The sequence below is a fragment of the Ischnura elegans genome, chromosome 5 (genome assembly GCF_921293095.1).
Source record: "Ischnura elegans chromosome 5, ioIscEleg1.1, whole genome shotgun sequence".
Lineage (NCBI taxonomy): Eukaryota > Metazoa > Arthropoda > Insecta > Odonata > Coenagrionidae > Ischnura > Ischnura elegans.
In genome coordinates this window covers 20,659,163-20,680,752 of record NC_060250.1, presented here as the reverse complement: position 1 = coordinate 20,680,752, position 21,590 = coordinate 20,659,163, and the positions used below count along the sequence as shown (strand labels likewise).

At 39.1% G+C, this 21,590-nt stretch overlaps 1 protein-coding gene across 1 annotated transcript in view; it reads left to right on the top strand.

The window, feature by feature from the left end:
- The first annotated feature begins 1,618 nt into the window (after positions 1-1,618).
- The window catches only part of LOC124158558, a 33,838-nt gene continuing 13,866 nt past the window's right edge, over positions 1,619-21,590 (top strand). Inside the window, exons 1-4 of the mRNA XM_046533711.1 lie at positions 1,619-2,213; positions 11,431-11,655; positions 15,911-16,234; positions 17,717-17,935. Coding sequence (XP_046389667.1) covers positions 1,906-2,213; positions 11,431-11,655; positions 15,911-16,234; positions 17,717-17,935 — 1,076 coding nt within the window. The 5' untranslated portion in view covers positions 1,619-1,905. The remainder of the gene's footprint in view (positions 2,214-11,430; positions 11,656-15,910; positions 16,235-17,716; positions 17,936-21,590) is intronic.

Sequence of the window (21,590 nt, the reverse complement as noted above, 5' to 3'; positions counted from 1 at the left end):
TGTTTTACGACATTAATTGGTCTAATAAACGAGTTCCACATTCAAATATTGAGGATTAAAAGGACCCAGCGGTGTCGTGCTATTCAGCGTGGAGGGGAAACAGTGCGTTGTAGTAGGGGGATTTTGTAAGCCGATGGTCGTTATCCATATATTTGTTATTATTTTTCCTTGGATGAAAATATCCACGATATTTATTGGTATGTAATGTATTTTATGTCATTCTCCAAATGAGACTATGGTAAAACTGCATTGAATATCTGTGAAACTTATGCAGTGAAGTATATTTTTTTCATTTTTATTCTGAGACATCACAAAATGAAAGTGTGAAAAGTTTCCGTATTACAATATGTAATAAATTACAATACACTAATCTGTAATACACTAATCATCTAATACATCAATAAAATTTGCTAATCACCTTAAACATCAGGAAGCAATGCCAATCGTTCGCCGTCTTTTTTTATTGTCATTTGTATCCATGAACATAGGCGTCGATCATCGAGCCATTGGATTGTGAGTCCAAACTTCCTCAGTTAATATGCAAGCCAACAGGTTGCGATTGGTACGCTGCTCCGCGCAATGAAACAGAACAACACAAGTTGATATCGTTAATACCGCTCTCACGTCGTGCCAGTGTATAGAAATGCTGTTAAAAATCGGAGAGGACGAATTAGATGACCTTAATAAATTTTAGTCATTACGTCTAGCATTAATTTACCCATTTGAAAACATAATGCGTTTTCAATGAAAACATCGGACGTTTAATCTTTATATTTCACCGATGTTTGACTCAGATTTTATCCGATCCGTAAAGAATATCGGATTGCGTTTTAATCTTCTCATGTCCGACGTAAACAGGAAGCAAATGATTAATCGACAATGACTCCCGAAAAAACAAAAGAGGTGAGGCTGACTAAATAAGTTTGAGAAAGGGTGATGAGCGGGGACTCGTCATCCATCCTGTAGCTGGTCTAAACATTCTTACACGTTAGCGAAACCGAAAAAAATTTTAGTCATACGATTCGCCGAAATTTTAATATTATAGTGGTTACGCCTTCCCCCCGCTTAGCAGCGCTCAGTCTAGCGGTGCCTCTGACGATGATGTAAATCGCGAAATGTATTCTTTCTTCATGCTTGAGGCGCTTTACAACGATGAAATAATTTAAAACATATTCGGTTTAAGTAGGAGCCCCTAAAAATATCATCACATACTATCCGATTGAATCAGAAATATCGTGATATCGGGAGGCGATATTTATCGGGTCGGCCCGATATCTATTACGGCCCAATGAGGCGATGTTTATCCAGATTCTATTTTCCTGCTCCTATACCTATCTATATCTTGTGTTTACATCGGTATATCACACGCGCGATGACGAGTGCAAAGCGGTGACCGGCGGTGACCTACTAATGGTTGTGCGACTGTGGCGCTAACTAGAGGCGTCCTTGGTCACCAGAAGGCCTCCCCCTCCCTTTCTCTCTCTCTCTATCTGATCCTCCGCAGCAAGGACGTTGGGCTCGCGCACAGAGCGTTTGGTGTCCCTCTGCACTCGAAGTCAGGTGGTCGGAGATTGAGTGAAAGGGACGGGAGGGGGGGGGGGGCGTTCACAGCCACGTAGGGGAAGGGGCGATGCTGAAGTGGTGATGATGGTCGGAGGGACTCGCCCTCCTCACAGATAGCTGTTCAACCGCGGACTGGAGAGGAACGCCTGATCGCCGGTTAACCTCGCATCGGAGCGCTTTCGCCGTGCTCCACAGGATTGATCCCGGGCGATCCGGCACTGCTTTCGGGGCTCAACTGGTTGAACGCGGTCCGGTTGTCCGCTATCTCGCACCGTCAGATTCAACCAGGATTGTCTAGCTGCTTTCCCGGGGCGGCAACCAGCGCGAAGGAGCCCTTTAACGATGCCGGAGGAGGTGCCGGTAGGGCCGGCTCCCGGAGATGTGGCCTTCGGGCATGTGCCGGATTGGATGGACTCGACGTTCTTCGAGAAGTCCCTGAGGGCAGGCCTGGAGGATCCTGGACTCAGGGTCACAGGGAACGATGTCCGCGCCGCGACGGGGAAAGGAGAGAATTACGTGAGCATAGTGTACGCGGCCAGGGTGACCACGGTGAAAAAGGACGGTGAGAGGGACGGCAAGGATGAAGAGGAACACCACCTGATCATCAAGTGTCTCCCGTCTAACAAGGCGAGGAGACTGATGTCTAACAAGTAGGTTCCAATGTGAGCGAATGCTCATATCTGGAGTAAAATTCTGAACCAATACTTCTCGTAGGGGGAAAAGGATAATTTTTTATATCGTTAGTTGGTGATTTCGTTTGGTTAAATCGGGATGATAATTATGGTTTTTTCGGTCCGAATAAAATACGATAAAATCGTCATACGTATATCACCCAATAATAGATCTCCTCCCGATATCATGATTTTTCTGATTATATCGGATGAAATGTCGTGATATTTAAATTTTTTTCTATACTATTCATGACGACTTTTTTAACTATGGTGTGACTAATTTGCGAAAAAATAAATACTGTTTTTTATGGGAATAAAACATGACCTTGGGAAACTTTGTGGTATTCCATCACTAAATTTATTAAGTGAAGAAACTTTTACTACACCACGTAAATAAAATAAAAATTGAACACGACCCGGGTTTCAACCACTTACAATTAGTTGCATCATCAAGTTTGACCACCTGATGAATACGCTCAGTCATTGAAACCCGCGTCGTGTTCAAGTTTTATTTTATTTATAAGGCATAGTAAAAGAATGTAAAAGTAAGGAATAGTACCCTCACTGAATAAATTTTGTTAATTTTAATGCTTGCGGCGCAGTACTTACTTTACCTTTCAATCCGTATATCTATGTTCGTCGAGTTTAATATTTTGTTTTGTTACAATTAATTTGATTAAAGTGTAGTGATATTTGCTACAAACAGACGTACTTAAAATACCTTGGCTGTACGACCTTTTTATTTTATTTTTTTATTAAAAAAAATTATATTTTGCAATTAAGAGCACCTCAAAAATTCAGTAAAAATTCTTAATATATAAATTTCATAAATTTAAAATGGTGTACTTCCAAAATTCAAATCCAATACCAGTCAACATTCATTTTCATGAGGACCTTGACTCCTAATTTGGCAAATTGTTACAAAATTTTGTTTATTTATAAGAGGAGTCGAGATGGGATAGGTAGTTATTTTATACGATTAACAAGAGCGGGAATAAGATTTTCCTTCAGTAATTAATATTTCAACATTATTTTTCGTTGTATCCTTTAAAAAAAGTGATTCCTCACTCGTACTCATTTTAGATAGCTGTGAATGTAGATTAGGAGAGAAGTGAGCTTTGAGTTTATTGAATGACGGTGTAATAGTAGTAGCAGGTTTTCCCTATTGACCTGTCTCGTTCCCCCACCGTCATCCTCATTCTGCTTGTCAAGATGTTTGACAGCTCCAGGACCAGCGTGCATTGTGGTGCGGGTCCTGATAAGCCAGCGTCCTCGAATAACCACTTATCTTCGGGCGCTCGCATCACGAACTGAATCAAAGCAAATAATTGATAATGGGCTTAATAGTATGATAAACAAGGTCTCTTTTGAATTGAAACCTCCTCCGCAATCATTTCGGCTGCGTATAAAATATATCCTTCTTATACAACGCCGTCCAAAGCTCCGCGCTCCCGTTATGAATGAAGCAGGCTAGTTCTTTGGGGTTGAAAAAAGTGAAAAAGCGAGAGAGTGAAAAAAAATTGTTATCCCTCAAATGTGTCTAACTCGAAGAGCTTGATTAGATCTTTAAGTCGTTTCCAGGGGTAAACAATCAAGAGCTTTTCTTTCAAATACCATTCTTCAGTTTCAGAGTGAACGTTTTTAATTTCACTATAATGTAGATTTGACCAGATAAATATTGACATCGATTATTTTGCTTCATAAATTTTATCCAACGAGTGACCTTTTTTATTAAGTTGTCTGAAAATATTTTATAGCTTTTAGGTGTCTCAGTAATTAATTATTTCAAAAATATTATCGATTTTTTCACTTTCATTTCGAATATGTTGTGGATAAAGTGACGATACATCATGCTGAGTAAAATTTGTGTCATCTTAATATGATTTTATAAAGATTGTGTAGGTTGATATCCCTCATGCGCTCCCAACATAAACTATGCCAGCCAATGAGGCACATAAAGCACCGTAACTTCCTGTATTTCACATTTACCCTATCATTTGCCACCTGCGTTGCTGGCGTCGTATTTCTTTGCAAATTCTTTTTTAAATCATTGCTTGAATTCAGAGCAAAGGGGAAAGTGACTTTAACCATAGAAACAGAAGCACTGATCAAATACACTTGAGGCTTAAGTTTTTAAAAATACTATTGATCGCCATGGAGCATTCAACTTAGAAATCGTACGTACTTAAAAATCCCTCGCCTATGTGTTGGTTAGCGTCGAGGTAGTTTCCCTACCTCAACGGTGTTATCTCATGCGACGTTATCACCAAGGCGTAAGACTTGCCTTATCTGGATTTTCCCGTTCCCCGATTAAGGATATCTTGTCATGGGTTTTCATCAGAAAAATTGATTCTATTTTCCTTACGTTGCTTTGTTTGAACTCACGTTTACTCGAGGGAACAGATAACGATGTGAAGATGATTTGAAGCGGATGAAATAGTCGTGAGCAATTTACGTATTTAAAATTTTTCTCTTTTTATCCATGCTTCCTTATCTATCAAACTCATCCTAAAAATATTGCTGCCGTCACAATCTCCATAATCTACTGTCGGAAACTCAGGAGTTATTATACTATTGTTTCAAAAAGTCTGTGTGCATATACGCTCCACTCTCTGGTTGAATGAATCGGGCGAATTTCTCGTAAAAAACTGTGCAAGTTGGCACACAATGCGCTAGAACTTACGCCCTCGCTGGAAGAGGCGTGCATCGCCGATAGACAATGAGAAAGAATTGGGACGGAGCCAGTAATACCGGCAATAGGGTGGTTTCCTATTATTTTTTTATTGCTTTAATCGAAAGATTATTACTCCTGGAGTACGTATTTCACGCTTTTAGATTTTTATATGACAACATCTATTTTTCGCGATTAAATGAAAAGTGAAAATTTTCAATCGCGCGAAAACGCGACGCTTAAGTATGAATGCCGGGAAATATCTCCGTACGTCGTATTTCTGGTTCCCCCTCCCGCCCGGTGAGGTGACCTTGAGGCGAGGCTTAGCGCTGATACGTCGCAGGATGCTAGCGGATAGCTGAGTACCTTGCTGAATGGTACACGGAAAAAAAAGTTTAGTTAGAACTATCGAATTCTGATGAAATTTATCAAACTTTTGGGTTCATATGGCACATTGAAAAATTCAGTAATAATTACCAAACCAGTTTGATAAATTCTATCAAACTGATTTGGTAATTGTTACCGAAATGGCTACAGCAGTTTGATAAAAACTATCAAAATCGAAAGGGTAATAAAACCGACGTAGCGTGCACATGTGAAGAATTTTGAAACCAGAAAACACTATAATGATTGAAAATCATAAAATTAGGAGTTTGGCATAAGTTTCTGCAAAAGAAATACAAAAAAAGTGGAAAAATAATAAGCCTGCATTAGGCTTTGAACGTGGGCCCCCCGCGTGGTAGCAACGGACTCTAACAACTAGTCTAATTCGGTTGCCATAATAAATGGTTATTTAAACGTTCTAATATATTATTATTGCAAGTATTTAGCCTTTGTTTTGAAATGTGAATAAGGTGTGACTACAGTTTCCCTTTGTATGCTTAAGAGGAATACTTGATGCACAAAATTGCATTAGGTAGTTACTCCATATGGATATGTAGTGCAGATGCGCAAGAAAACTTTGTTTGCAGGCTTATTACATCGATATAGAGATGGCTTTAACGTGCTGGGTGATATCCTTAGCATGGATTGGGTCTAGTATCACGGCTTTTATCACATGTTATTGAACATGATCGCGAATGATTATACCTCAGGAATACCTCTAATTAAAGTTTTAATGTGTCGCAATACACAAACATCTCCTTACAGCTTTAATATCTATGATAATATGCTATTCAATCAATGTCTTTGATGCACCAGCTAACGGGTAGTATTGCAATTTAAAGCAGGAAAAAACAGAAAAATGAACGTAAACAAAAATTAAAACGTTATCGCCATCACAAATAATGAAAACAAAATCATTTCTACCCACCTATCTTTTATGTAAGGCCTGTTTAAGAATCTTTCAACTGCAAATGTGTATTGGTATAAACATAAGAGGAACGATAGACCGTTCGATAGATTACAAAACACTTGGTAAATTCTATCAAACCAAATTTGCATAGCGATGTAGAGTTTGATAATTTTTACCAAACGAGCAATCACCTTTGTAAAATTAATCATAACTTCGATAAAAGTTATCAAACTCAGAATCGTATTCAATTAATTCGGTTATTTTTACGAAACTCTTCCGTACATTTGACCAAATTATGCAATCCCAAAATGTTTGATGAAATATATCAAGAGCTCACGCTAGCGTTTGGTAAAATAAATCAAGTGCTTAATAATTTGCATCAAAGTTTAAGTATATTTAACAAAAATACTCCCTATCACACCAGTTCGATAGTTTTAATCAAATCTTTTTTTTCAGTGTAGCGCTTGGCTTAAAAAAGGTTTATTAATACCTTATCAAACGAAGAAAACTTTCCGAACTTAGCCAGTTTTAATAGGTGATTATTAAGACATGTTTCCCTGAGCTCTGTGCCTCATGCATGCATTGGTAACCTCAGACGATGTATAGCTCCTATCCTCTCGTGTAGAAACTAGGTCCCTGTGACGTCATGCGGAGTGGAATCGCATGGGCGCCAATCTGGCCTTTTTCAAATGAGGATAAAAATGGACCATTGCCATTCGTCTAAACCGGTATTTCAAAAACCAAATAATTTGTGTATTATGAATACACTAATGGTGGGTAACGAATCGCTATCAATGCCTTTCGTTTTCTTTGATGAAGGAAACTACCCTATTAAACAGCACAACAAATGTGCGGAAGCATACGGAGCTGAGGAACCTCGTGTCTATGCTCGCGCGGATAGAAGTCTAATCTTTCGGGCTCTCACTCTCTCTCAATATTCCCATTTGAAGCTACCTTTTTTGTTCCTCACTGACGCCGCTTACTATGCGACAGATTCCGCGGGCAGATTGGAAGTTATTATTGAACTCACATGGTGAAGTCATAGTAATCTTATCGTAATCGGAATAAAGTCCACACATATGCCGTATTTTTATTAATTTTTTCTTCGATGACTGCGTTAGATTTATCATTTGTTTCTCCATACGCATGCATTTTTTCAGTTTTTTTAATGGTCTACTTTCTCGAAAAATAAGTGAGCGCTCATAAGTTGTAGTCTCTTCATTATTTATTTCAGTTTTGTAAAAAAATTTCGCATACATTTTTCGCGATATTTTTAGTATTAAGTGTTGTTTCTTGGCCACTTCTATCGGTATGATGTAGGAAATTGTGAAAGAAAGGATATTTATTTCTAAATGTCTTCAACTACATCAGAAATGTATCTTTGCATTAACAATTTTTATAAGCGGGTTGAATTAAAAAAAAGTACAGCTTTTGATACTCGGAAAACGGTAGATCCTCTTTGAATACAATTCTTTGTCATATCTTCGCCATATATATCATAATCTATTCAACGTATAAACGGACTCTTATGGTTTGCACAGAACTGGGAAAAACCTTTTATAATTGTATCAGAGCAAAAATTATTATGAGAGATATTTTTGCTATGTTTTGGTGTCAATTTTTGTGCTATGAGCAAGACATTTTAAAGAACTGTGCTTTCATTTTCAGTTTATTTCGTTACAACTCATCGAATTCTAGTAAAGATACAGCACTTCAAACTAAATTACCTCGCCTTTTTTCAGAGAAAACATTGCTGTATTTTTTTAAGTTCTTCCGTAAAATTCCTCGTGATTGAGTGAGAGATTTTAATCGTAAATTTCATGCCGTGGTAGGGGAAGATAGGAAGGCGAGGAGGGACGAGATGATGAGCAATATTTTTTGTCAATAATTGGGCGACACGTGCGGATGATTTATGGCTACATTCTCTGGTGGAGATGAGAGTATTTTTCTTACTTTCAAGAGCCTCGCGAATCGGACGTTGTTAGCGTATCTGAGAATTGGCAATGATGTCTAATTTTTCGAAATGGGCTCGATCACCAATTTTTTTCAACTTATTAGAGTTATTTCTTCGACTTCGAAAATCTCCTGCTTCCTAAGGAATATGCAGTCGATAAGTCGAAGACCTCAACCCTTTCGAAGATAAGTTTACGCCACAAGCTTCTGCCTAGCTGGTTGCTGCTTCCCAGCTTTTCCTCTTCACATCAAATCAGTCTCGCATAGGTCGTTGCTGTTTACTCAATAGTAAGCAATTATTTTGCTCAGTTAGTGATTATCTTATAACGAGTTAATGAACTGGATCGCTCATGAAGTCATCAACTCATGAAAAGTGGGCGGTAACTATACAATTTTGAACTTAGAATGGCTGGAAGGGGAAGATATTATTTCGTCGTAACTAACCTTTCACTTTCTTCTTTATATAATGAATTATTTTAATAAATTGCAATTTCGAATACGTGTTAAAGATCCCAATCTTGGCCGAGAAAAATTAAAATTGAATCCTTGGTAACGATTTTCTCATTATCTACGGTAATGAACCGCTGCCACATTTTTCCAGGACTCCCACCTCAGCTATCTTTCTCTCAGGCGCAAGTTGTTACTGATCATCCCGCGAAAAGTATTTTTTGTTATCGCAATCCAGTTTTAATGGGCTTGCGTAAACTCTTTAGAAATGCAGATAAGCTCTGTCCTTGTGAATTTAATTTTTATGCTCAAGACACGATAAAAAATCTTGAATACCATAAATATGGAGAACATTGCCAATGTTGTACATCGAGTATTTAATTATGTGTAAGACAGTTTGTATTCTAGATGCTTTCGTCCACAGATTCCGCTTCTGATTCGTCTTCCTTTTATTCTATGAAAGGTTCCGGGTATAGCTCCATCATCGTGACTTTTGTGACGTGAAATGGCCTTCAAGTTTTGTTCCCTTTGTTCGTAATCACTGGCGTCACTCAGGCGAACAGGCAGTAGTAATAGCGTGTTCATCATGGTGTTTGTCTGTGCTGGGTGGCGGTAATAACTGAGATGAAGGTGGCAATTATTCCCCGTTTACATGTACTTCAAACATCGTGATCCAGAACTTAATTTTCGTACTTTTCCACCAAAATGAAAAAGAGGGGAAACTTTCCTATTTTATCGAATGCGGCATTTCCGTTCACGTATTCACACACGTTCACCGACAGTTTCGCCAGTTATCCTGCTGGAGTCCTAAGTAAGTGAAGGATGGCAAGAAACTTCAAGGCTCGATATCATGTAGAGGAATTTGAGGAAAAATCTGGAACCACGAAGAGGAGATGTACGAGGTGTGTTCAGAAAAGAACAGGAATTTTAGTTTTTTTTTAATATTTATTTATTCGTCCACATTGTTGTTGCCGCCTTCATAAAAGTCCCCATCAAATGCTATTCCTATCTGCCAGCGCTTCTTTCAATCCTTGAAACATTTATTAAACTCCATGCTTGTAAAACGACTGCCCTTTAAAGTACTCTTTATGTATGGAAGTGGGAAAATGTCGCATGGAATCATGTCTGGCGAATATGGAGGCTGGGGCATCGTTATAATATTGTTTTTAGCCAAAAATTTATGTACAAGCAATGGAGAGCGAGCCGAAAATCGCCGGGCTCATAAAAACACGTCCAAACTTCGCGGCTGCCACAGCCAAAGTAAAAAATGAATTCAGCTGAAAAGTTTTCATACTTCACGGGCATCTGTGCCAACATAATAAAAAAACTTTTTACAATCGAACTCTCCAACAACTCGAGAGAAATTTAAAAATTTAGTTCCCTTTATTTTCTGAACTCACCTCGTATAGAGAGGGCCACTAAGCTTCTTGCCACTCTCGACCTGAGGACACCACCATATACCTGGCGAAAGTGTTGTGAACATTTGTCAACTTTTGCGAACGGAGCCCAAAAATGGTGAATTCATTCAAAACTGCGAACGAACTTTCCTATTTTGTTTCAATGTATGATGTGCCTATTTCGGTGTTTATTTTTCGTCATCTAACTTTTCGAACAAGTGAGCAATGAGATATGGGAAATCCTTTTCTGCGAATGCAGGGGAAAAAATCATTGACTTGTAGACCCAGCCAGAACTTAGGAGTAAACTCTGGGGGGAGGGGAGACCTTTATCGAATTGGTATATCATTTTTAAAAGTATACCGTAATAATTATACCGAATTATTTTCAAGCCGATTTCTATAGTTTTTTCACTTTCTAAACCCACCAAATGCCTAATCAGGAGGCTTGCGGATACCAGTAATAATTATTCAGGGTTTATTCCACAGCTATGCAATTTACATTAAATTTTTTTGGAATAGAGATTATTCCTCAGCTGTATATATGAAAATTACGCATAATTTTCCTTGGCATAGGGAATTATTTCTTTTCGGCGAAACTCTGCTTTAGGGTTAGCAGGGAATGTGGCGATGTAAGTGAAGAATAGAGTATGAGTGCTGATATAGTATATTATGCTGGTAAACAAGGAAGCATAAAATTGAGCCTAGCAAATATTTTCATATTATTAAGAATATAAGACATAAATATGAATTATTGTCGTGCTGTTACATCATTTCACAGATTATAGAATAAAATTGATACATCATCAGGTTGAGATAACCATTTTTTACTCATCTACGATATCAACGTTCATTTTTCGAAATAAGAATAAATTGTGGTTAGACACAGTAGCGCAGCGAGGGGGGGGGTTTGGGGGTTAAAACCACCCCCCCCCTCGCTGCCCCCCAGAAAAGGGGGAGCGAAAAAAAACCCCAGAGCTCAGAGAAATAATTAAGTCTAATCCATTTTACTTAACTGGATTGATGTTACTAATAGAATAATGTAAGGATTCATAAAATATCCCTCAGAAAGGCGTAAAAATCACTATTTTGAACCGTTTATCTTAAAATTCCGCAATTTATTAATCTCGCATCTACCGCTTATCCTGGTGGGTATTCCGTACCCCCACACACACCGGTATTAGTAGCACCAAACCTCCCCCCCCCCCCGCCTTAATTCCTGGCCGCGCCCCTGGTTACACATAATATATTTTTGGCCCTATTTAAAAGTAGTTATGCAAAATTGCTATTTTCATATCACCGCCACGATTTAAACAAATCTTATATACAAATAAATGCATCAAAGGTAATGAATTAATTTGTTCGAACAACGGAAAGGAATGAATTTTATAAGGTACTCGGATACATATTTTATTTACCTCAGTGTTTTCCTTACAGCGCCGAATTTTTCCGCAAGGAAGTGGACATGTACGAGATGGTCTTCCCGGAGTACAAGCGGCTGGCTATCGGCCGAGGCGTCACCCTTCCGTGGCCACGCCACTACTCCACGCTGCTGGACGGCGAGGGAGACTATTTGGTGATGGACGACCTCAGGGTCGCCGGATACGTCATGACGGACAGGCTGGCTGGGCTGGACCCCGCCCACTTGGGAGCCGCACTAAGGCAAGTGCCCACTACAACAGGTGGCGGCGCGGGGACACTACTGCTAATGGATAGATCGAATCCACCAGTGTCACGCCAGCGCGTGTATAAGGTATTCGCGCATGTGGAAAAGTCGTTGCCGAGGTGGAAGCCCAACTCATTTTTTTGAAGTCTAAAGCCCCGTTCTCAACATAACAATCTTCTATATTATTTCTACTGTATACCTTTACTAGATACCTTTTCCTCAACTTATGCGAAACCGAACTCTACAAATGAGGTACCAAAATGCACAGTATTTATCAGTGAACATTCGACGGCATATCTTACTTCCTAAATATTGCTATTGTTTACTAAAATTGGCTTTTAAATAATAATAAAAAACAAACAAAAAAAAACAAAAAAAACCTGTAAATATTCCTGACGCTAACGGCGCACAAACTGATACATTTGTTCATTTGCAACAATATCTCGCAATCTTTAAATAACTTTTATCAAAATGCGGCTGATTCCACATTCGAGTCTCCTGTTGATACGTAAGTATGAGTCATCACGTGCGTTTAACAGAGGATAGTGTAATTACTCCCAATGTTGTGTTTAAAGAGGCCCTCTGACCTTAATTTGTACATGAACATTCCAATTACATTTGTACATAAGACCCTGCCTTTTTTTCTACATATTAAAATTAGAAACGCGCCTATCCTTCTGTGGACCTGCTTTGAGAAGAGCGGGGGAAGCCCGCTGGGAGCGGGCGCTGCACGCTCGTCTTGCTTGATTATGGCCGAGATTAATGAGTGGAATATTCCTCCAAATACGGCTTAGGTCAAACGTGGAATTGATTTTTTTTGTTAAGTGAGTTTGGTGAGTTCTCATCCGAGGTGCTTTTTTTCTTTGTGTCCGATCCATCGCGACCTTCCTAATGCTAAGCTCGGAATGGATGGGCCTCAGAGGGTAGGAAGGCCCCGCTCATGCTCTGGGAATCGGTCTCACTAAATTCCCTTGTACCGATTTCAGAGACTGTCGATAGCCCAAATGACTCTTAATGGACCATACTGATTTACTTGATATCGGATAGTTTCAAGATAATTTTGAGCTTTCTTTAAAGAGCTAATGGTTTTTCAAGTCGAGTTAAGCCGCCTTAGATTGTTATGAACCAGCTGGAGTCATCTTAGGCTCCCAACCGGGTAATTACGCCAAGCTAAGTTGAATTGAACGAGGGTGATGAGTGAAGTAACGCATAATAAGGCACAGGGTACTTTGCCTGACTTAAATTCGTGTTAAAACATACACGGTTGTTTATACAAGGTTCTCTCTGACATTTTGGTCAAAGATGTGTGATTGTGTGTAGTTTTTGTAATAAAAAATATACTAGATGATATTTATGAGTAGAAAGTGACGAATTTATTGGAAAATTAAGGAATTAGTCTTGAAGAAGTTCGGATTAACGAAGTTCTGGTGATGCGAAAAAGTACAATAATTTTTCCACTAACAACTGTCTGAGATCAAACTCAAATTTCTCAAAACTATCGAAATTGCAGATAAGACCTTGTCAAACTGATTGAGCGGCTATTTGTCGCCATAAGCGTATAAACCAAGGCTGTCACGTGTTTAAGCGGTGGTAGGGAACCTCACTATCATTATCATCCCTGGTCAACAACTCTAAGACTGATTTGACGCAGCCTCCCTCTCATTTCCCTAATGAGCTAATCTTTTCACACTCAATTCCTATCTGCCATATCCTTCCTCACTTTTGGTGGCCTTAGGTGATCCGAGGCCTTGCTCATGCTGTACATTTCCTCCTCGAAGATTTTCCACACCAGATGATCACACCTTGTGTTTTAGCCGAACCTTGTTTTTAAGTATGTAGAATTATTTTTCATCTTATCACATCCTAAATTCTTACATATCCTCTGGACACAACTTTTTCCGGATATTTTTTTTTTTAATTTCCAGGAGTATAGAAAGTTTAAGTTTAGGTTTAAGCTTAAGTTTAAGTTTAAATTTAAGCTCGCCTTTAAGTTTATTCAAACACTACATTTTTTAAATTAGAATATTTCAACAACTCAAGATTTTTAAAAATTTATTTGTATTTTGGCTTCTACTTTCTGATAATTTATTCCTGAGAAATACCTTGGAAATGAGAAATATTTGAATTCAAAGTTGAAATGAGTTACCGCCGGTTTATTTGTTTACATTTTGTGACGGTTTTCGTCCAGAATTCTTATGTATCATGTCGTAATAGCTTTCTCAGAATTAATACCGTATTTTATCGGAAGCATGAAGTATGTTTTAGTATTTTTTAAATAATTGAGCAGCTGAAATTTTTAGTGTATTTCCTTTTCTCTCCCCAAAAACTTAAATAAACTATTTTAACGAATAGCCACTACATCTCAGAATAAATTCCTAGAGATACATGTGGCCACTTACTCCCCGAATGGACCCATGGAGGAAAACATAAAATGTCAACATTTTGTCAAGCATGAGTTCTCAACGGCGAAATATTTAATTATACCATGTAATTTTGGCAAAAAAATTCCAGAATTACTATTGTTCCAGAAATAGTCTCGGGAAACCAAAAAAAACATCAATTAATCACCAAAAGAGTCATTAGATTATTCTATTTGACTATATTTTTCCGCCCTGTACTCATTTTGATGTGTGCTTCCATAATTTGATTTCCTAATCCTTAAAATGTATTGGAACTATCATAAAATGCCCAAAATTTTAGAGAGAAGTTCTCGGGCTGCATCGCGAGAGAGAATGGAAATAGTTTCGCTTCAATTTCCTCGTTGTTGGTTGACAGGGGTGAATTAAGGTTAAGAAAGCATTTGGAGTCGCTGAATGAATTCAAGCCATGCTCAAGCCGAAACTTTATTCCACCACAATTCTAGCTATAATAAAATGCGATCTATCTTTCCAGTCCCTTTTCTTCGGCTTCTGCTCACCTGTTTTTTTAGTGAAGAGAGTATTCAAGAGAAAATGAATTCATGTCATAAAAAGTCGCAAATTTGAAAACGGCGCAAGCTCACTTGGCAAAAATTCCGGATGAGCAATTTCTTTTTGTACTTTTGGTGCTACTAAAGCCTTTGCATCGGGATTTTTTCCTGTTAATAAAATGCATAGTTTGGTATTTATATACTTTGACGTAAAATATATGGTAGCCTTGAAGTGTGCGAATTTGTTTCTTCGAAACTCTGACGAATGGATTTTGGTGTTGTGGAATTCATGATCATCCGAAGTCCGTAATCCGAAGAACAAGAAGATTCTCGTCAAGCGAATCACCGCTCAATTCTTCTATCGGCTAATATTTTGACACTTACTCTTTTAACACTTACATATTTCAATTATTTTGCTTTACATCCTTCACTATTCGCTCCACGAATCTCACCATAGGCTTTCCGTGCCACATGATATGGCCGAATGAATTATCTCGTCTGGTTCTCAAGCTGTGCGAAAGCCTCCACCCTATTTGTCTTAGAACTGGGAAAAAGGATGTATAGGGAAATAAACAATAGATCAAGGCGTATTACTACGAGGGCAAGGGAGGCTTGGTGGAAAAGAAAATGTGAGGAAATGGAAAGGTTTCAGATGGAGCAATAGGGAGGCGCGTTGTACGTCAATGTTAAGTCGCTATCCATTTGTTTAAACTTTTCCCGGGATTCCGCGCGGGTAAGATTTTGAAAGATCGCCGACGTTTCGGTTGCCGACTCATTACCCATTCTCACGACTTTCATTTGGAAAAAAGTTCTCGTTCACTGCATCGCGAAAAAGAATGGAAATACTTTCTCTTCAATTTACTCGTTCGAAGGTTGACTGGGGCGAATTAAGGTTTCATAGATTTTTTCCTTGATTACGATTATGTATTGATGTACATTTAGGGATATTTTTATATTACTTATAGAAGTGAATGTTTGCAAATCCTGCCAGATTAAACCGAAATTGTATCTGGGTTTCGATGAAAAATATGATCGTCAGGTCCTCAGGGACGAGAATGAAGCCGTGAGAATGGGTAACGAGTCGGTACCCGATACGTCGGCGCTCTTACAAAATCTTACCCGCTCGGAATCCCGTCACAAAAGTTTAAACATTCTGTTCGCCGGGAAAGTGTAAAATCGCTATCCATACTGTTCACTCAATCTATTCCTTTGATTTTCATCATTCTTCTGTAGCACTACATTTAAAATGCTGGCACATTTGATTTCTCTTCGAGGTTTTGGAATTCCCTGTCTTGAACTGTTTTTACATAATAACCGTGATCTCATTTGTTTTTTTTTCACAGAGCCCTTGCCAAATTCCACGCCTTCTCGTACGCGCTCCAGCTGAAGGAGCCCGAGGTATTTCGGACCAAGGTGTACGACCGCTTCCCCGAGACCATGTTCGCGTACAAGTCGGAGGAAATGATGGACATGTTCATAAAGCAAGCGTACGGCGACACCGCGGATGCGATTAGGGAATGGGGCGAACCCAAGCATGAGATGATCGCCGATTGGATGCACGCCGTAAAAGGAACCAGCGTCAGGCAAATAATCGAACTCCTGTCGCCTGACGACCCTGGCGCCGTCCTCAACCACGGTGACTTCTGGGTCAACAACATGCTCTTCAGGTGAGAAGCGACCAAGTCAAACACACATTTCTTTGGCTCGGGGTTCAAGAGAAAATTTGGTGAAAGGGAGAGTATTTAAAGTATTTTTAAGAATTTCAAGTATTCAATTAAGTTTAAATTTTCGCAAGTTCCTGGCGAAGGAACTTAGCACATTTGGACCCCTACACCCCAAAAATAAACAAGCAAAAATAAGCATTGGCCTAATCCCAAAAATAAACAAACTCGTTAACATATATCTCCCGAGGACTTCTAACGTAATGCTTGTAATTTCCGAAAATAATAAAATTAATGCCGTCATTTTTCATTTTCGTCAAATTTCATCATTAATCTTTAGCACTGCATTTAAAATGTTATGAAGCTTGATTTCTCTACGGGGTTTTGGAATTGATTTCTCCAATTGTTTTAATATATTAACCGGAAAATCATTTGTTTTTCACAGAGTCTTGGCCGGATTCTACGCCTTTTTATACGCGAGATCACGATGATTATTTCCCCTTTGTTGCTGAAAATATTCGCTAAAATGAAGGCATTTTCGTCATAAATATTTATTTTTCTATTCCATGTTCCTATCCCTTTCTTTCCTTACCTCTGCATTTATATGTATATTTATTTATTGATATATTTAATAACTTCAACCTAAACTATATGAAGCGTTATGTATCATTGATATAAAAAAGTAACAAAAGTTCACAGAATTGCTAAAGACAAGAGCCGGATTTGATAACGAAGTTGACATCGTCAGGTGGCATGGCAAAATGAATGTATCGTAATTTATATCAAGTCAAGTGCTGGTAGAAGGAATTGGGGAGAAGTGGGAGTATGGAACCCGGGTCATGCCTATAAAAATTCAGCAAACCTTACTAAGTTTCATATTATTGTTTTCTATAGAATCAGCTGATTTTTGTTTCAACTTTGCATATTTAACTGCTAAAGTAAGGGGTCGCGTCACATCTGCTCGCCCGTTATTTTTTTCGCTTTGTAATAATCATGAAAAACATTTGCTATCATTTTGAAATCCTTAGGATAATTCGATTTCTTTTTTCTTTTCTTGACCTTAATTTTTTAATGTTGATTAACGTCTCGAAGTATAGGTCTAAGTATGATTTGCAAAATGAAAATTTCGAAATATTTTTTATATCTTCTTCAGGGCAATGAATGAATGTGTTTACATTAAATTGATACACGGAAACATGAAAGATTATTAAAATGTTTTTTACAATGATAAAATAAAAAATACATAAATAACTAAATAACATAATATATAAATAACTGTACATAAATAAAGCAATTTAATAAATGCCTAGAGTTACACAAAATAGACCATTTTCAGAATATGCCTGTATTTAGATTTTGATAGTTTTTCCTCAGTATTTTCTCTGATGTATTTTTTCATATTTGAGATGCAGGCAAATTTACGAGGACAAAAGTCTAATTTAAGAATATCATTTATATCCTTTGCGCCTTTCCTTTCTTTTGTTATAGATACCCTTCAGGTGAGGGCGCGAGGGAGCCGGCAGACGTGAGGTTGCTGGACTTCCAGATTGCCCGCGTTTGCTCTCCGGCGGCCGACCTCTCCTACTTGCTGGCTACCAGCATCACCAAAGTCGTTCGCGAAGCACACTGGGAAGCACTCCTGCAGAACGCCTACCACGACACCTTCTGGGAGACGCTGGAGGCCCTGGGCGCCAAGGAAATCGCAAAGTGAGTGACTCACTTGGTCTCTGCGGTCTCCCGCAATCGCTACTCCTCTGCTGGGATACGTACTTCATTCAAAATATCTATTACAGCCATATGTATTACTGGGAAGGGTGTTGGCTAAGAGGGGAAGCTGAGGAGAAGAAAAGACATCGAGGAGAGTGATAGTTGGTAGAGGGTCTGGTTGCTATTCCTAGACTCCCGGGACACCCTGCGAGCCACGCGGAGGATGTTTGATTGGGAGTGACCAATCACGAGCGTGCAACTTGAAACACAATCCCCACATGCACAACACACGGTCATAAAAAATATTACGCATAGGAACAAAATATAAGTGTGCATACATGCAAAGGCAAAACCTGCCAACAGATAGTCATTTCGATTGTAAATCCATGCAAGGTAAGAGCAATGGGAAAAGATAATCAGTCCCCCAAGCGAGTGGCGCCTTAAATTTTATTAATCGAGACACCGTTGATACCATGATAGTACGAGGAAAAAATGACATTTTAAATCTCACTGTTTCACAGTCTATTTCCTTCTCTTGATGACGGCTGTCATAGCACGACGGTGACCTAGGGATATATTTTTCGTCACCTGAGAAAAACTCTTCCTCGAATATTCCCTCCTGAAAAAAGTACTCAGCCTACACTTCTCTCTTCGGTGCTGCAAATATTCCTGTCCTAACTCGCCTAACATATTAGAAACGCTTCATTGTTTTATCGTTACAACTCATCTCGAATCTGGCCGTACTGAGCTGCTCACTTTTATTCATCCTTCATTTCATCATAATGGTCATTAATTTCTGCTATCAGTCCTACTTTATAAGGGTCCTGCACGCATGCAGCATACTCCAAGTGAGGCCTTACTAGATTCAAGTGGCTTATCTCTTTTATCTTTCTGTGGCATTTAGCGAGAATTCTTTTTTGCGAATCCCAGTTTACGGTTGGCTTTCCCACATAATTTGCATATGTCTTTACCCCACGAAAGATTCCGAATAATGGCTCCTCCTAAGTCTTGATTCTAAGGTTTGACGAATATTGCTTAGAATTTTTTATGTAACCGTAGGTGGGCTAATGGAAAGAATGAAGAGTAATAGGTCTTACATCGAACTGATGATCCATGAAAATTTTTGTATCTTGAAATAAGTCCGTGAAGCTAGCGGGCACTTGCAGATTATGGGTGGATGTGTGTAATCTAATGTAAATCTAATCTCACCTAATCAATCAGTAGTTATGGAATAATGAATGGGAACATACCTACCGAGTGGTGTTGAATATTTATTGTCCGATGAAATCCCACCCGCTGGTGAAACCTCATGTATCTGTGGTGACGTTTGCGATCCGGGCTGTCAATTGCGTCCTCTAGCGACCTTTACTTTCCATCATCTCCGCGCCTAAGACCCTCGCTTGATAGCAGATGCGGTGATCGCTGTTCTAATTGATGTGACGCAACCAATGTTCGCGCTTCGGAGCAGAGGAAGCAATCTTTATCGTAATTGCGTTGCTGCCGCTAACGCTTGTTGTCTCAGCCATCCGTCTGTCAATAACTTCGAGAAAGATTTGTCGTAACTAAACGACAATAACATAAGGGAATCACAGGATGGATGTGGCTACTGAGTTTGTGATGCGATTTATGCATCATTTTGCCGTGCACAAGAGATTATATCGGCCAAAAGTGGAAGTAACGGGATTGTTTAATTTGAAATGTGATAAAATTAATTAGGTACTCTCTTTCTATAGTAAAATACCTTTATTAGTGCTGGTGGTCAGTGGCGCTGCGAGGGGGGATTTTGGGGGATAAAATCCCCCCAGAGTTCAGAGAAATTTTTAAGCTTAATCCATTTTACTTAATTGGATTGATATTACTAATAGAATACTACAAGGATTAATAAAATATCCCTCAGAAAGCCGTAAAACTCACCATTTTGAACCATTTATCTTAAAATTCCGCTATTTATCAATCTCGCACCTACCGCTTATCCTGGTGAGTATTCCTTACCCCCACACACCCCGGTATTAGTTGTACCTAAACCTCCCCCAGCCTCAATTCCTTGCTGCGCCCCTGCTGGTGGTACAAAATGTAATCTTTGGGGAAGAGTCTGCTCCTGAATTTGTTTAATGTTCACGTAAGTCTTGGAAACAAGTCCCAAGAATTTATAAACGATGTATTTTCCTAATTTTTATTTCCATTTAATTTTTTCCAAGAGATCCGGGTACCTCCTGCTAAATGCTTAACCGTTGGGAACGTTACGATTCAATTTTCTCCATGCCCGTAATTCTATTCGTATAAAAAATTACATGAATGGGATGGAAACGAATCAATCTGCTGAAAGAAGGGGATCAAGTGGGTGAGGTAGCTATCATTAGCCACACCGGTTCAAATACCGGCAGTAGAAGAGGTTTTTTTCAATTATTGTCCGATCCCTGCCTTTTGGAGAGCTTTGAAGTGGGGTACTCCGTATTCCTAATGTGACAAAAGACGCAGTTCCCTTTGCGACTCACGGATAATGCTGACTTTGGATTTCTCTCCTTCCCCTCCTGTGGCTCACACAGTTTAACTGTCGGTCGCCTCCTCTAAAATTTCTGCCTGCCTGGATGGAGAGCGAAAAGAAAGAAAAATGATTTGCGGTCGATTGCTACAAAAATTGGAATTGGAATTTGACTCGACCTTCGCACGTGGATTCTCTCTGGCAATCTTTTGGCGTATGCCAAGGCTCGTATTCACGCAAATAAAGAAAGTACGTCATCGAGCAAACTGTGTGTTGAATCTTTTGTTATCGGCGGGGGACGGTTATCTCTCCGAGTTCGGGCATGGGGTAGGCTTGGGTCGTGACTCTCGTTTCCATTAACTCGCTGGCGTGTTTACGGAAGAGGTGATGCAGACATATTGTGATATATGAATACGACTTTAGCGATAGTAACCCTACTTAACTGATTATGTCGGATGCTCAAATGAGCAGGATGGATATATGTACTAAGACCGAAATGATTCTTGTATCTTTAAAACTGCCGGGATTAATGTTAAAAATTAAGTGATGCCAAAGTACGCACTTCACCGTGATACATTTGCTGGAGCCGGCCGCCACCAGTGCATTTGAGGCTACTGACTGACGAATTCTATGTGAACTTACGAAGTTTCCTAATAGGTGATGAATTATTCTCGGGTTCTCAGCCAGGTTAATTCTTTTGTATAAGCCGACGCGACGTTTCGAGAGATGACTTGTCTCCCATCTTCAAGGCTCTTTGAAATTGAACTTTTGAGTGTGAAATTGGACTTTCAAAGAGTAACACGGCCTTGAAGATGGGAGACAAGTCGTCTCTTGGAACGTCGGCTTATACGAAAGAATTAACCTGGCTGAGAACCCGAGAAGAATTCATCAATAGTATTCACCAGGAGAAATAAAAATCGTTTATTTGGTAATAGGTATTTGACTTCTTATAGAAGATAAATATGCAAGATGCAAATATGCAAAGATGTAAATTATGACCGTTTCAGATGGACCATAATGCTAACGAAAGGAAAGTTTCCGAAAAGGAAAGACTGTTCGAAGTATTCTGGCAGTCTCCCCCCCTCCCTTAGTGGATTTCCCTCTCCAATTCACAGTAAAGCCGTAAAACTTACTCCTTTTCATTTCATCTAAAAATCCTATTCTATTCCCTCT